General features: G+C 57.5%; 7 protein-coding genes across 7 annotated transcripts; 3 read left to right on the plus strand and 4 right to left on the minus strand.

The window, feature by feature from the left end:
* Positions 1-2: 2 nt before the first annotated feature.
* GGTG_13958 (ureidoglycolate hydrolase) lies at positions 3-2,139 on the minus strand. The gene is made up of 3 exons (XM_009231883.1): positions 2,102-2,139; positions 1,811-1,987; positions 3-1,733 (listed from the first exon to the last, which is right to left on the minus strand). The coding sequence occupies exons 2-3, from the start codon at positions 1,896-1,898 to the stop codon at positions 169-171; spliced, it is 1,653 nt and encodes a 550-aa protein (XP_009230147.1). The 5' UTR covers positions 1,899-1,987; positions 2,102-2,139; the 3' UTR covers positions 3-168.
* Positions 2,140-3,230: 1,091 nt separating this feature from the next.
* On the plus strand, positions 3,231-4,542 carry GGTG_13959 (hypothetical protein). Its single transcript, XM_009231884.1, has one exon. The coding sequence runs from the start codon at positions 3,687-3,689 to the stop codon at positions 4,227-4,229; it is 543 nt and encodes a 180-aa protein (XP_009230148.1). The 5' UTR covers positions 3,231-3,686; the 3' UTR covers positions 4,230-4,542.
* Positions 4,543-4,803: 261 nt separating this feature from the next.
* Positions 4,804-5,258, minus strand: GGTG_13960 (hypothetical protein; the record flags this gene model as incomplete). Its single annotated transcript, XM_009231885.1, has 2 exons — positions 4,804-4,898; positions 5,141-5,258. The coding sequence occupies 2 exons, from the start codon at positions 5,256-5,258 to the stop codon at positions 4,804-4,806; spliced, it is 213 nt and encodes a 70-aa protein (XP_009230149.1).
* A 449-nt stretch (positions 5,259-5,707) lies between these two features.
* Positions 5,708-6,646, plus strand: GGTG_13961 (hypothetical protein; the record flags this gene model as incomplete). Its single annotated transcript, XM_009231886.1, has 3 exons — positions 5,708-6,321; positions 6,405-6,505; positions 6,570-6,646. 2 exons carry the CDS (start codon positions 5,708-5,710, stop codon positions 6,424-6,426), a joined length of 636 nt encoding a protein of 211 aa, XP_009230150.1. The 3' UTR covers positions 6,427-6,505; positions 6,570-6,646.
* Positions 6,647-6,770: 124 nt separating this feature from the next.
* Positions 6,771-7,526, minus strand: GGTG_13962 (hypothetical protein; the record flags this gene model as incomplete). The annotated part of the gene is made up of 1 exon (XM_009231887.1): positions 6,771-7,526. One exon carries the CDS (start codon positions 7,524-7,526, stop codon positions 6,771-6,773), a length of 756 nt encoding a protein of 251 aa, XP_009230151.1.
* Positions 7,527-8,610: 1,084 nt separating this feature from the next.
* GGTG_13963 (hypothetical protein) lies at positions 8,611-9,800 on the minus strand. The gene is made up of 2 exons (XM_009231888.1): positions 9,482-9,800; positions 8,611-9,415 (listed from the first exon to the last, which is right to left on the minus strand). Exons 1-2 carry the CDS (start codon positions 9,732-9,734, stop codon positions 8,883-8,885), a joined length of 786 nt encoding a protein of 261 aa, XP_009230152.1. The 5' UTR covers positions 9,735-9,800; the 3' UTR covers positions 8,611-8,882.
* Positions 9,801-9,942: 142 nt separating this feature from the next.
* Positions 9,943-10,988, plus strand: GGTG_13964 (hypothetical protein). The gene is made up of 2 exons (XM_009231889.1): positions 9,943-10,512; positions 10,578-10,988. Exons 1-2 carry the CDS (start codon positions 10,044-10,046, stop codon positions 10,802-10,804), a joined length of 696 nt encoding a protein of 231 aa, XP_009230153.1. The 5' UTR covers positions 9,943-10,043; the 3' UTR covers positions 10,805-10,988.
* Positions 10,989-11,626: the final 638 nt, after the last annotated feature.

The following is an 11,626-nucleotide window of genomic DNA, read 5'->3' on the forward strand; positions in this document are numbered from 1 at the left end:
GACCTGGGACTGAAAGTGGAGTGGGGGTTGAATACGGGATAATGTTTGTGACTTCGGACCGCCCCATCAGCCGGATGAAGGGAACGTAGAGGCCCCTGATCGGATGCAGCAAACGACTCGATCGGCTATCGATATCGCGTACCTCCAAGCAAAAACAAGAGCACGTTGCTACAATTTTGAGGCACCCCTAGTGTCGCTCCTTTGGGCAGCAAGGTACTCTAGTGGGACCTGCACAAAAACCCCAATCTGCTGGCTCGGCCCTCTGGCGCCCTCACCATCCGCGGACGGGCCAGGAGCCGGGTTCTGGGGGGTGAGCAGCAAGGCCTCCTGGCAGTCCTCAATCGGGATGCCGTTTGCGTACTGCACGACGAAGAAGTCAACCACGCTCCCCTCGGCGCCCAGCGCCACCATGGGCGCGTGCCATGTACCCGCGCCGTACGTCACCGCCTGGCTGCCCGTCGCGACGAACGCCCGCATCTGCGAGAGATTCGGGAGGCCTCGGCCGGGGAGCTGGGGGCCGCCCGTGGCGTTGGGCGGCGGGATCGGCACCGGGAGGCCGGCGTCTTGGCTGCTGGGCTCTAGGCTCGGAGCCACGATGACCAAGTAGCGCGTGTCGGCACCGTCGCGCGACATGGGCACAAAGGTCTGCGTCGTGAAGGGGTGCCGCTCTAGGACGAGGACGGGGAATACGCCGCACGGCCCACGCCGGGGATTGGTCGCGACACGGTCACCAGAAGCAGCCTCTACTACGTCTCTCACCTCGGTGCTTTCCCTGTCGACTGTGCTTTCTCTTTCTTCATCCACCTCGGCGTCGCTCGCATTTTCCTCGTCATTGTCGCTCAGTTCAACCACAATCGAGTCCTTGGTCTCCACCTCGGACGACTGCCTGGCACTCCTAACCTCCCTCGTACCTGCTTCCGTCTCCAGCTTCCTGGCTGCGCATGAAAACATATTGATGACCGCGTGGCCCTGTACCTGGCTCGGGGCGTGCGGGTAGAAGTTGAGGGGGTGGGTCGGGTGCTGGTACTTGATTGCAGATCCCTGGTTCGCCACGACAGGCGCGTGGGGGATGATGCCCAAGTGCTGTTGCTGGGACACGGCGGTGGCGAAAGCAGCCGGATGCATTTCCGGTCGCGGGTTCTCAATCACGTCGCCGAATTGGGCATACCCGACCGCCGTCAACGGGGCCGCCCGCACTGTCACGGGCGGCTGGTCCGCGCCGATGCGGATGGCTACCCGGATCGAGGCTGGCATCGGTGGCAGCATCGCCGGCGGCAAAGGCGGCGACAATGTGACACCTCCTGGGACGTATCCTAGCCTCTGAACGATCGGCTGCGCTGGCGGTAGTGCCTGTGGTCTTGGTGCCAGCTGTGCCGGTCGTGGTGGCGGTGGGGGTTCGTCGATGGAAGCCTGCCAAACCCTGATAGTGCCGGCGGCGTTCAGCTTCGATGGTGGCGGGGGGTTTGCGAGGAACTTTCTCGTGCCGCGAATGATGCCTCTGCGGCGCAAAGCGTTGCGGATGGCGACCTCGCCGAATCTTCCATTAAAGATGGATCTGGCAATGTTTATGTAACTCTGGCCGCGACCGGCGTCAGAGGTTACGTAGCGGAGCAGCTCCTCCTCGTGTTCCTTGGTCAGGAGCGGAGGGCGTCCGGGGCGAGGTTTGGGCTCTGATTCTGCGGCCTTTATGGCATTGCGGATCTGGAAGCGGGTGAAGCCGGTGCGGAGGGCGACTAGTTGAGGGGAGGGAGGTGGATTGGATCAGCAGCTGAAGCACACAGAGGCACCGTTGCTGCAGTGGGGAACGTACTGTCCTGTTTGGAGAGGCTGCCGTCAAAGTAGAGCGTGCGAATCCGTTGCCTGTCTTCGCCACTCAGGTGGGGGGTTCCTCCAGCCATTTGTTCAGGGAGCGGATCTGCCTCGGCTGCTGATGCCTGGCGCAGCCATTCGGTGCGAGCTTGTCGGTGCGAGATTGCAGAATCGTCTCCTGTGGAGACGCGCAGGTCCGCAGCAGGCCCGCAGACAGTTAGCGAATGGCCCGGCTCAATTGAATCGCCCGGCGTAGGTTGTCGGTCGGGCTTGGGCAAAGGTTGGGGCTGACCGGCTTCAGTGTGGGTTTTGTGTGCAAATTTTAAACGTGGTACATTTGGAAATTTTGAACGGTCCAGAGCTCCTTCTCTTTCCGTCTTGTTAGGCTTGTTTGCTCACGGCATGTGTGGGGAGATAACTTTTAAGGGTCCGTGCGTGCAGAACTGGGCACGTCAGGCCATTGGCTCCCACTGGCGCCTTCCTGTCATAGTTGAAAATAAGCTCCAGCCCCAGCCAGTCCACGGAGAGCTCTGTCCTCAAAGGGCGAATGTCTATCTGGATGCGCCTTCCCAATTGAAGAGGAAAAACAAGGCGTCCAAAGCACCAAAAGCACAAGGACCGTCCATCGTTGAGGCCTTCATGTATGTCTTATGAGTGTCTAATATTCCCAGGCGCTATTCAACGCTTCGAGTTGATTACCGACCAGTCCCGACCAATCGGGATGCTTAATTCCGGGGTACATGCGTCTGGATGTGTGGCACACTGTGAAATATGTACCCGACGTTATCACCACCTTGCAAGGCCAGCCAGGGGTGGAGACAGTCTTTTTTTCATTGAGCAGGGGAAGTTGTCCGTTGGTCCAAACGTGAATTTCACCATCACAGCTGTGCGTCGCGACGAGCAATTGCTTTTCGAGCCAGGCCAGCAAGGTGACAGGTAGTAACAAGAGCATGGCGCGGCTAAAACTTGCCTGGCTACAGACCTCGAGTCCGAGGAAAAATAAGCCGGGATCCGATGGCTTGATTCGGCTCACTGCATGTGATTCTGGCAGAGTTTGGTCCTCCCCCTTGACATATCCAAAAAGTAAAGACCATCACTAAAAAAGCAAACAGCAAGCCCTTTTGTCCAATCACGTCCTCCCCGCCGCGCTCCCGCAGCCGGCTGAAACATAAAGTCATATTTGGCGCGGTGCCTTGCAGTGCTGTGCCGCCCTAGCGCAGGTCGTGATGGAACCCAAGCGCGGCATCAGCCCTCCTCCCCACCCATCTCTCCCCATCCAGCCCCCCTCCCTCCAGTCCTTTTTTTTCCGGATGGCGGCACGGCGCTGGGCGGGTGAGATTCCCCCTCCATCGACCCTGTCAGGGCAGATGCGGGCGGCCAATCCCTTTGACCTATTTTCGCGCCCCCTGGATGCGACGTCGCGGCCCATTAGACAGCGTGCAGGTAGATAGGCCCTTCGAGGCCCAGTCCCCTTTTCTTATTCCTTTTCTTTCTTCCGCCATGCCGTCAAACTGTCCTTCATTCTCGGGTATCCGTCCTATTTCTCTTGACCGCTTTGCCTAGAGCATTTCCGTTCGTTCAATATTTTACCCATTACGTCTTGGAAAGACTGGGTAGTTGGTTGGGTTTTCCGCCAACCGTACGTTCACTGCGTGCGCTTTCCATTCTCATCGACGGCTGAAACACTGGGCTGTCGTCTTCTGCTTTAAATCAGCTTCGACAAAAGTCACTTCTCACCCGTCTCGTTGTGGCGGCATTGAACAAACAACAGTATTCCCTATTGGGATTTGTTTCAGCGACATTTGACATCAAACCCACTTGTCTCTAAGCGCAGCCCTCACATACCACCAACAAGGCGCGGTCAGCAAGCAATATCCATGTTTATCTCGCCATCAGGGGACATGTCCCTCGCACGGCAGGTCATCGAGCCCCGTGATGCCCACTCATCGGACTCGTCCGAGGTGCCGCTGTGGGCCTTCGTCGTCATGACCGTCTTTTCCCTGTTTCTCATGGCCTTTGTCTGCCTCCTGCTCTGGCGGCCAGACCTTTTCAGGTCCCTTCAGGCATCATCTTCTCGAGATTCGCACAGCAACGAAAAGCCAGGGGACGGACAGTGGCAGGGGCAGTGCGAGTGCGCCAGGGGCAACAGCGTCCGCAGGCCTTGGTTCCGGTCAGGAGGCAGCTTCAGGAGCAACATCAACCGCTGGCGCAGCGGCGTCGACAGCCGCCCGCCGCCCGCCGCCCCCACCGAAGCCCCCACCGAGGTTTACGACGACGAGCCGGCGAACAACAACTACGCACCCGCCCCTGCTAGGCCTGTATCGTACATGCAGCGCATACCAGAGGGATACGAGCAATACGACCAGCACGCGCCATACGGCAACATAAAGCCTGCCAGTGTGGTAGACCAAAGGATTTGAAGACATTGGAGCTCGCTCGATGGGAGGTGGGTAGTCGTCCAGGCAGCCTTCCACGATGTCGACAAACGGCACCGATAGTCCTGGCATTGCCGACCCTGGGACGCAAAAGGAAAGGAAATACAGCGACATGGCGGGTTCTTGCAAGGTGGTTGGACGCCGATATGAGAAAGAGCCCTAATGTATAGCCCATCCCGGATGGCCCTTAGATGATCTAACCAAAGTAGCGGACAGCTTTGTTGACAAGGTAATGATGTTGATATATGTTATGGACAACAATGGCCAAACAAGCCAAACCGACCGGATAGTGCATGTGTATCGCGACTCCTTTTGCCGCGCGTGATGCCATGCTATATAGGCTGAGCATTGGCCTGTGGTTCGTGCCGTTTAGATTTCCTTTGGCACTACTCAGGTTCGGGCGAGATATCAGATGATGTCCCCCCGACTTTAGCTCACTCAGCCGCCCGCGACAGCGACAGATGAGACGAAGAGAAGTAGAGTTGCTTACAGAAATCTGTGCGTTTCTCTAGTGCTTTTGTGGCACCTGATACGCCGCGGAGATATGGGTCGAATCACATCATTCCACGGCCGCCTGCTCCTCTTGCTTCTCCGTGAGTGACAGAGCGGGTTCTGTCTCAGATATCCGAGGCGCCTTGGGGCCGGCGGTAGCGGCTGTTAGTCTAGCTGATAGAGCTGCAGCCTCACACTAACGGCACTTACCCAAAGCCCACAACACATGCCACCGCGTTTCCAACATGCGTGGGCGCCTGTCTCGCAGCAGGCCATGGCGTTATTTAGGCCGGCAGATATTCCTTGTTTGTCAATTTCCCGATGTAAACAAAAGTTTTGGTGGATGGAGTCAGGGCAGGAGCCTAACGTAAGGGTAAACACGTTTAGTTTCAATTATCTCATACGCGATGCCATCGAGGCAGACGGCAGGTCCATCCATCCCTTCCTTCCATAACTCTCCCTATAAGCATCGCCACCTGCCCTCCTTAAGGTCTCATGGGTGGCCCCTTCCGTCCTGACCATCTTGACTCGAGGGCTCTGCTTGGTCTGTCGATGCAAGCTGCGTACTAACGAATTAGGGAGCCACAGTACCTCGATAGAAAGGCCCTCGTATGACACGATCTGTTGTTCACGAGCTAGCTGGGAGGTTCCGCCTCCCTTTGTCCACCACAAACGCCACCTGCCACTCTCTGGCCCATCTTGCTCCTCCAGCTTCTTCACCATTGACAGGTGTAGACCGCAAAGGAAGCGCCAAGGGCAAACCGTGCAATCCCTAGGCCGAAACCTACATTAAATACAGCCCAGAGCCTTCCTATCCATCTTTCATCATCACCACGACTCCTGGGCTGGCTGAACCAACCAACTACGTCCCTAAAATATTCAACGCATACGCCTCCTGCCTATGCCGCCATGACGTAACCATCTATTCGGTCGGCGCCGCCACAAGCACACCACTCGCCCGTCATCGCCAAATGGCGCCGCCGCCCTCGGGTTCCCCGTTGATCGCCCTGGCCGCCCCGATCACAGTGCTGGTCCTGCTGCTCGCATGCGCGGCTCTGCGCCGGGCCGTGCGCCGCCGCCGCTCCGCCATCGGCCCTTCGGCGCTCGAGACCTTCCCGTGGTCCTGGCTCAGTGTCTGCGTCGAGGACCGGCGAGCGCGCCCGGACCCCTGGGGCGATGGGGACGGCTACTACTACGCGCAGTGTGTCGTGGGGTCGTACGCGGTCCAACAGCCGCAGCAAACCCCCATGACGGCGGCAGTTGTGGAGCCCGACGCCTGCCGCGGGAAAAGCGAAAAGGACCAAGGAGGCGACGGTGTGACATCGTCAATGACCTCGCCCACGTTTCCGAAACCCGTCTTCCATTTTGAGAATTTCGATTTCGCTCGAGCAGACGGACATGACAAGGGTGCTCTTGGCATCGACAGTGGAGGTGACGGCAGGAAAGAAATGCCCCCTGAGCCCGCGCGCAAGATCTGGCACGACTCCGAGGAGCTGGGCGGAAATGTGTCCAAGCCACCGATATTACACCTCCCCTTAGATATCGGCGCGCCAGAAGATCGCTGGGAGCTGGAAACAAAGCAACTGTAAGTGGATTGGGCGGCGAAGTGTGGAGATTGGAAGGTGTAGAGCCAAGGTGCAAGAAACTGACATTATTGTAAAAATGAAGAGTCGCAAAATTCTGTACATGAGATTCCCTAGGCAGCGGCGCCATGCCATACGCAATGATGCAGATCTGCCAAAGGCAGCAAAGTGCCCATGATAGATGTGGTAGGTACTCCGAATTCTCGAGAAGGATATGTTATATCTTGAAGGCTAATACAGCTTCTCCTAGCCGCGAATGCTCTGTGTTTAGCTTGCCGCCCAGGGAGAATGGTGGCTATGTGTCACCTCCTCTCGCGCATGCTCTGCTTTGTGACCAGGAGTGCTTGCCAAAACTGGCCATTTTCTCGTGTGCTCGGCCGACAGCCAGTCTCAAAGTCACCCCCGCCGGCAACCATCCCGCATCGTGACTCCGTTGTCTCTGGCCCAGATCCTACAGAGCCCACATTCCACCCATGGCAGCCACTGCTGCGACCCTGGCGACGTACACACCCCCAGTTGCCCCTGGGATACCACCCCCTGTCGATGATGAGGTGCTTGTGGGAGGCGCCCTGCTAGCATCCGAGCTGGTGGTGGCGTTGGCCTTTGTCGATGCGGTTGTCAAGATCGAAGCGGTGACGGTCAGGGGAATGCTGGAGATGGCGGTCACGCTCGTGCTGGTGGACTTGGTCGACCTCTCCGTGACGCCCTTCTCGACCCGGATCATGGCGTCTTCGTTTACGCAGCCGGTCATGACCCCGCACGAGCCGTTGCGGGTGGTGCCCATCATCACTGTTTCGACACCCGCCGGGGCGGCTGTGGCCGATGACGATATTGTGTGCGTGGTCGTCAGCATCGCCGTGTGCGCGGCGAACAGGGCCGTGTCACCCCCGCTCGACGTCCACCTGGCGCTGCTAGTGCCCGTCACATACGTCAGCCCGTTGAGCAGGTCCCTGCAGAGCGGCTCGGCCGTGTTGCAGCTCAGGCTGTAGGTGGTCCAGTTCTTGGCCCCGCTGCTGCTGCCGCCATCTACGACCGAGGCCGAGACGGGGAAGGTGACGTTGGCTGGCGAGAGGTTGTAGAGCCACACGTTTATCGTCGTTGTGGTCATGTTTGCAGATGTGGGTGTCTGTTGGAGGGTTGAAGTGGTGCTCTGGCTGGCTGCCGAGGCTGCCAGCATCGAGACGAGGATGGCGATCTTGCTGCGCATGGTTTCTGCTGTCTTCCGCTACGACGGGAGCTGGGCTGGGATGTGTTGCTGTTTCATCACGAGTGGCAGCATGCAGCCCTGCAGGCCAGGTTGCCCATTTTATAATACCAAAAATGCCAGCCACGACACAGGCAAAGTTTAGCCCGCAGGAGTACCTGTCAGATTGGTGTTACCTGGCAATCAACACTACGGCTAGGTATTTAATATCATGTTCCGTGCTCCGCCCAATCTCTGGGCGGATTCCAGTCTCCAAGCGGAGTCGGTGACTGAGAGGTGTATATCCAGTGCTACTGCGCGATATGCCAACCAACCTGGGCAGCCACATTCTGCGATCACGAGTGAAGACAGCCTGTGATACATGATTCAGTCCTCATGTGTGTGGCGAGAAGGTCGGAACAGAGCGCCTCTCGCTCACCACCCCTGCTCCAGCCCGTCGTACATGCACCGCTGTCTTCGGGCAGAGGCCGCATCCTGAGCTGACTTGGGCGCCTCGCGGCCGTGAATGGGAACCTTGTGAAACGGGGCCGGGCCTTGTGGGGGTCTTTCACCCCTCCCAGCCCCTTTTGTTGTTCCGCCATGGCTTGACCACGCGCGGCGGCCGGGCTCGCCCGTAAAAGACTACGCCACGGGCTCCCCCTCCCACTCCCACGTGTTGCGGCCGCGCAGCTCTTTCATCACTTCCACGGGGCGGTAGCTTAAAGAGGCGGAAGCTTGCATGTCTGGGCTCGCTTGTGACCCAAGACGCTTCCGCTTCCACACATGTACTCAACTGTCCTCACTTCCTTATGACTTGTCGCACAAAGGCTCACTGATGTAAGGAGCCCGGTTCACTTCATGCTGCGGCTTTTGTCTTGACGGTGAAACATGTGTGCTCGCTCGATTGAGTGCCATGCTGCGGCAAGGTGTCCTCTGCCGTGCCACCAGCTCCGTGTGGTTTGGCCTCCCCCCTTCACCAGCCCCCCGCATCTGGGCCCTGAAAATAGTCTGGCAACTAGCTTTGGTGGACGGTCCGTTGATGGATGGCATATTAGGCAACTGTAAGCAACAACAAGTCCACGGCCTTGATGCCAAAACGGCCAGTAACCGGCGAATAACCACAGTGTGTGATATTGGGAGCATACCTATGCTCCGGTAATGAACGAGCAGGAGGGGCAGCCAGGCAAGGCGACCACGCGCTGGATAAATTGAACGCAACCCGGGCTTCCCACACCCCGGCTGAGATGTGTCTGGCGGTGCAGGGTTGGAGGGATATTGCTGTTTTTATACCTGTTACTGACAAGGGCTGTCCCGCAGCAGGGACGCTTCTGATCACCGGGACCTGCGGAGGTCTGCTGATAATTCTGCGATAAATAACCCTTAACCCGAGACGCCCACAAACACGACCAACACCGCCGCATATGTCGCCGTGGCAACCATTGTTTCCGTATTACTCGCTTTGAAGAGCACAGATAAGGCTCCGGCAAACGCCAAAACCGAGATACTCACCGTCACCAGGCTCTTGACAACCGTCACCTCGGGCAGTCGCATCACCATCATCGGCACGACCAACGCCGCGCCGCCTAGAAACGCCACGAGAAACCTCGCGAGCCTGTCAACGAGCGGGGACACCTGCTCGGGCGGTTCGCCTCCAAAGTACTCGTCGGTGCGGTTCTGGATGTCGTACCTGGTGTAGGTCACGGAGCGCGGAAGGTGGCGCTTCAACGCCTCACGGAGGTTGTCGCTGGGGAGCAGGGAGGGATCGGCGAAGCGGCGGTAGCCGCCAGCCTCGTCGATGAACTGGTAGTCGTCATCGCCGAAAACGCGTTCGAGGTCGAGGCGGCCGCGGCGGGCTTGCGAGCCGGTGATGGGGGTGAGGCGGGTCAGGTATTCGTAATCGCGGATTGCGTTTGCTAGAAGGGTTAGTGGATAACCCAGGTATCTCGGGAGGATGGCTGGCTGGGCAAGGACCCACCTACTGTAGTTGTGAAGGACCCTGGTGAGGGACTCGGTTTGCTGGGGTGTCGCGGTTCTTGTTGTCATGATATCGTGTTTGAGCTTTGCCAGGTCGTTTTGCATGTTAAAGATGTTCATCAGTTGGAGGCCCCGGAAGATGAGAAAGCGGGGTTCTTGTCGGGCTTCATCGAATGTGTATTTGTATAGTTGCTCTCCATAGGACTCGACAGGGCCGCTTTCACTGTCATTTTGAGGCCCAGTTGTGGGCGGCTCCATTTTGAGCGCCGCAGCCTGGTAGGGAATGATGACAAGACCGCTTGGTGGGCGTCCGCTTACTCTTTCTGCGCAAAGCAGTTATATTTCTTGCATTTCTGTAGTCTCGTGACCTCTGTCAGCCCGCCAATGAGCTGGGGCGTGGCTGTGAGCTGAAGCATTGCACCCCGGTGCTGCGGCTGAAGCGGAAAATGAAGACCCCTCACCGACACTTCTTCTACTTCTAACCGCCTCTCGAACTTGTCCCATACATACGACGGCAAGATACATAGCAACGCCTCTCCTTGCGGCATCTGGTCTGCGTCACCGGGCATGTCTTTCAACATCTTTAAATGCTGGCGGCGGGACCGAAAGCAGGCCGCGGCGGGGCCCGCTCATTGCCCGCAGCTAGACGACTCTGTAATCGTCCCTGTCAGCGGGTTCCTCAGTGGCCCCGTCATGCTACCGACATACGAGTCCTTGGGCTCGTTATCGGAGAGGATGGACAGGTATGAGAAGCAGACGCTGCGCACGTATATCTCGTTAACCACCTCGGAAGTCCTGAATACCATGCGTCGAGGAGCTCTTCTTGCGCGCTGCGTCCTTTTCGAAACGGCCCGGCTCCATAAACCTATAAGTTTCGTTGGAGCACTGAGGCTTCGCGATGACGCCCGCATCCTTGACGTGGAGTTGGCCGACTTGTGCGAAGTCTTGGCGAAAGGAAACATGTTGATACTGTGCCCACTAAATTGGGCGGATGAGTCTGTCATACTTCAACGAGAGCCGGTTCGGGGAGTGCTTCGTATGTATTCTCCCTTCCTAGTCTGCAAGAAACTTTAAAATAACATAGTACTGAGGAAATGACAGGCACAGCAAAGAAATCGCTTTTGGAGTTGGAGAAGACCTTCAATGACCAGGTCCTCGGCGAGTTGAAGAATGGCATGCAGGGCAAAGAGAGCGTCGACCACAAGAAGCTTGTTGCGAAAGTCGGGAATATGAAAGAGGAACTTGACAAGGTTTACGGGGAGATCACTACCGCATATAAGGCGGTGGAATATCAGCCCATCGAGTCGGGGATAACCACTCATATCTAGATTGGAGATAGTGAGCGACAAACTGAGGGCTGAGGAGCCACCGCTGTACTGGGGAGTTGAGTAGATACTCAGGTAGTTCATTGTCTCTCTTGCTTGTTCACATACGCAATGATCTGGCTCAAGCCCCTTCTCGCGGCTTTCCAGCACCCGCTGGTACACCGCGTCCGCCTCCTTCAGCTGGTCCTGCTGTTTGTAAGTGTTGCTTCCTGTTGCTGCCGCAGAGCCATGTAGCCCACCCTCCCCGTCTGCCGCCATGACAGGGAAATGGGCATGGTCCTATGCTTGGATGACACCCTTCCGGATTGGCCGAGTCGATCACCCGACCGGAAGCACGTCGAGGACAGCCGGCCATATCTTCGGCAGTACCAACGATAAGCGGGCCAAGAGGCACAGCATTGGCAGTGGTACCCTTGACGACGATGAGCCCGACTACCACCTTTCGACCGACACGGGCAAAGCGAAGCCAACCTCTTGGCCGCCTGGCCGCCCCCTGCCCTTTGCAACCTGTGGAAGTTGAGATGGTAGTCGCTTTACTACTGATGCGTCATCGCTTGGGTCTTCTTAGTCTTTATACACGAAGGGCAAAGGGTGTATTTGAGGTGGAGCAGGGGATGCTGATATCTATGGTCTTAATCACTTTGAAAGCTGATTCTGTGCGCACAGTGGATCCCGGTCTTTTCGCCCTCAGGGCGAGCACAGGCAACAAGTTGGATCCAAGAGGAGAGTGATGTTTTTTGGCATATACAAAAACAAAAACATACAACACCGAGGATTCCCCAGTGGTCACCCACCTGAGTACTAGTTCGGCCCTCACTGGTTTGG

The sequence above is a fragment of the Gaeumannomyces tritici genome (assembly GCF_000145635.1).
Source record: "Gaeumannomyces tritici R3-111a-1 unplaced genomic scaffold supercont2.89, whole genome shotgun sequence".
NCBI classification, from domain to species: Eukaryota; Fungi; Ascomycota; class Sordariomycetes; order Magnaporthales; family Magnaporthaceae; genus Gaeumannomyces; species Gaeumannomyces tritici.

Excerpts from the sequence above, each read along its gene's own strand:
- GGTG_13958 (XM_009231883.1), bottom strand. The coding sequence starts at position 1,898 with ATGGCTGGAGGAACCCCCCACCTGAGTGGCGAAGACAGGCAACGGATT. Across the intron at positions 1,734-1,810 it reads CAGCCTCTCCAAACAGGACA|TCGCCCTCCGCACCGGCTTC; the intron begins GTACGTTCCCCA and ends CCCCTCAACTAG.
- GGTG_13959 (XM_009231884.1), top strand. The coding sequence starts at position 3,687 with ATGTTTATCTCGCCATCAGGGGACATGTCCCTCGCACGGCAGGTCATC.
- GGTG_13963 (XM_009231888.1), bottom strand. The coding sequence starts at position 9,734 with ATGGAGCCGCCCACAACTGGGCCTCAAAATGACAGTGAAAGCGGCCCT. Across the intron at positions 9,416-9,481 it reads CAGGGTCCTTCACAACTACA|CAAACGCAATCCGCGATTAC; the intron begins GTAGGTGGGTCC and ends TAACCCTTCTAG.
- GGTG_13964 (XM_009231889.1), top strand. The coding sequence starts at position 10,044 with ATGTCTTTCAACATCTTTAAATGCTGGCGGCGGGACCGAAAGCAGGCC. Across the intron at positions 10,513-10,577 it reads GCCGGTTCGGGGAGTGCTTC|GCACAGCAAAGAAATCGCTT; the intron begins GTATGTATTCTC and ends AGGAAATGACAG.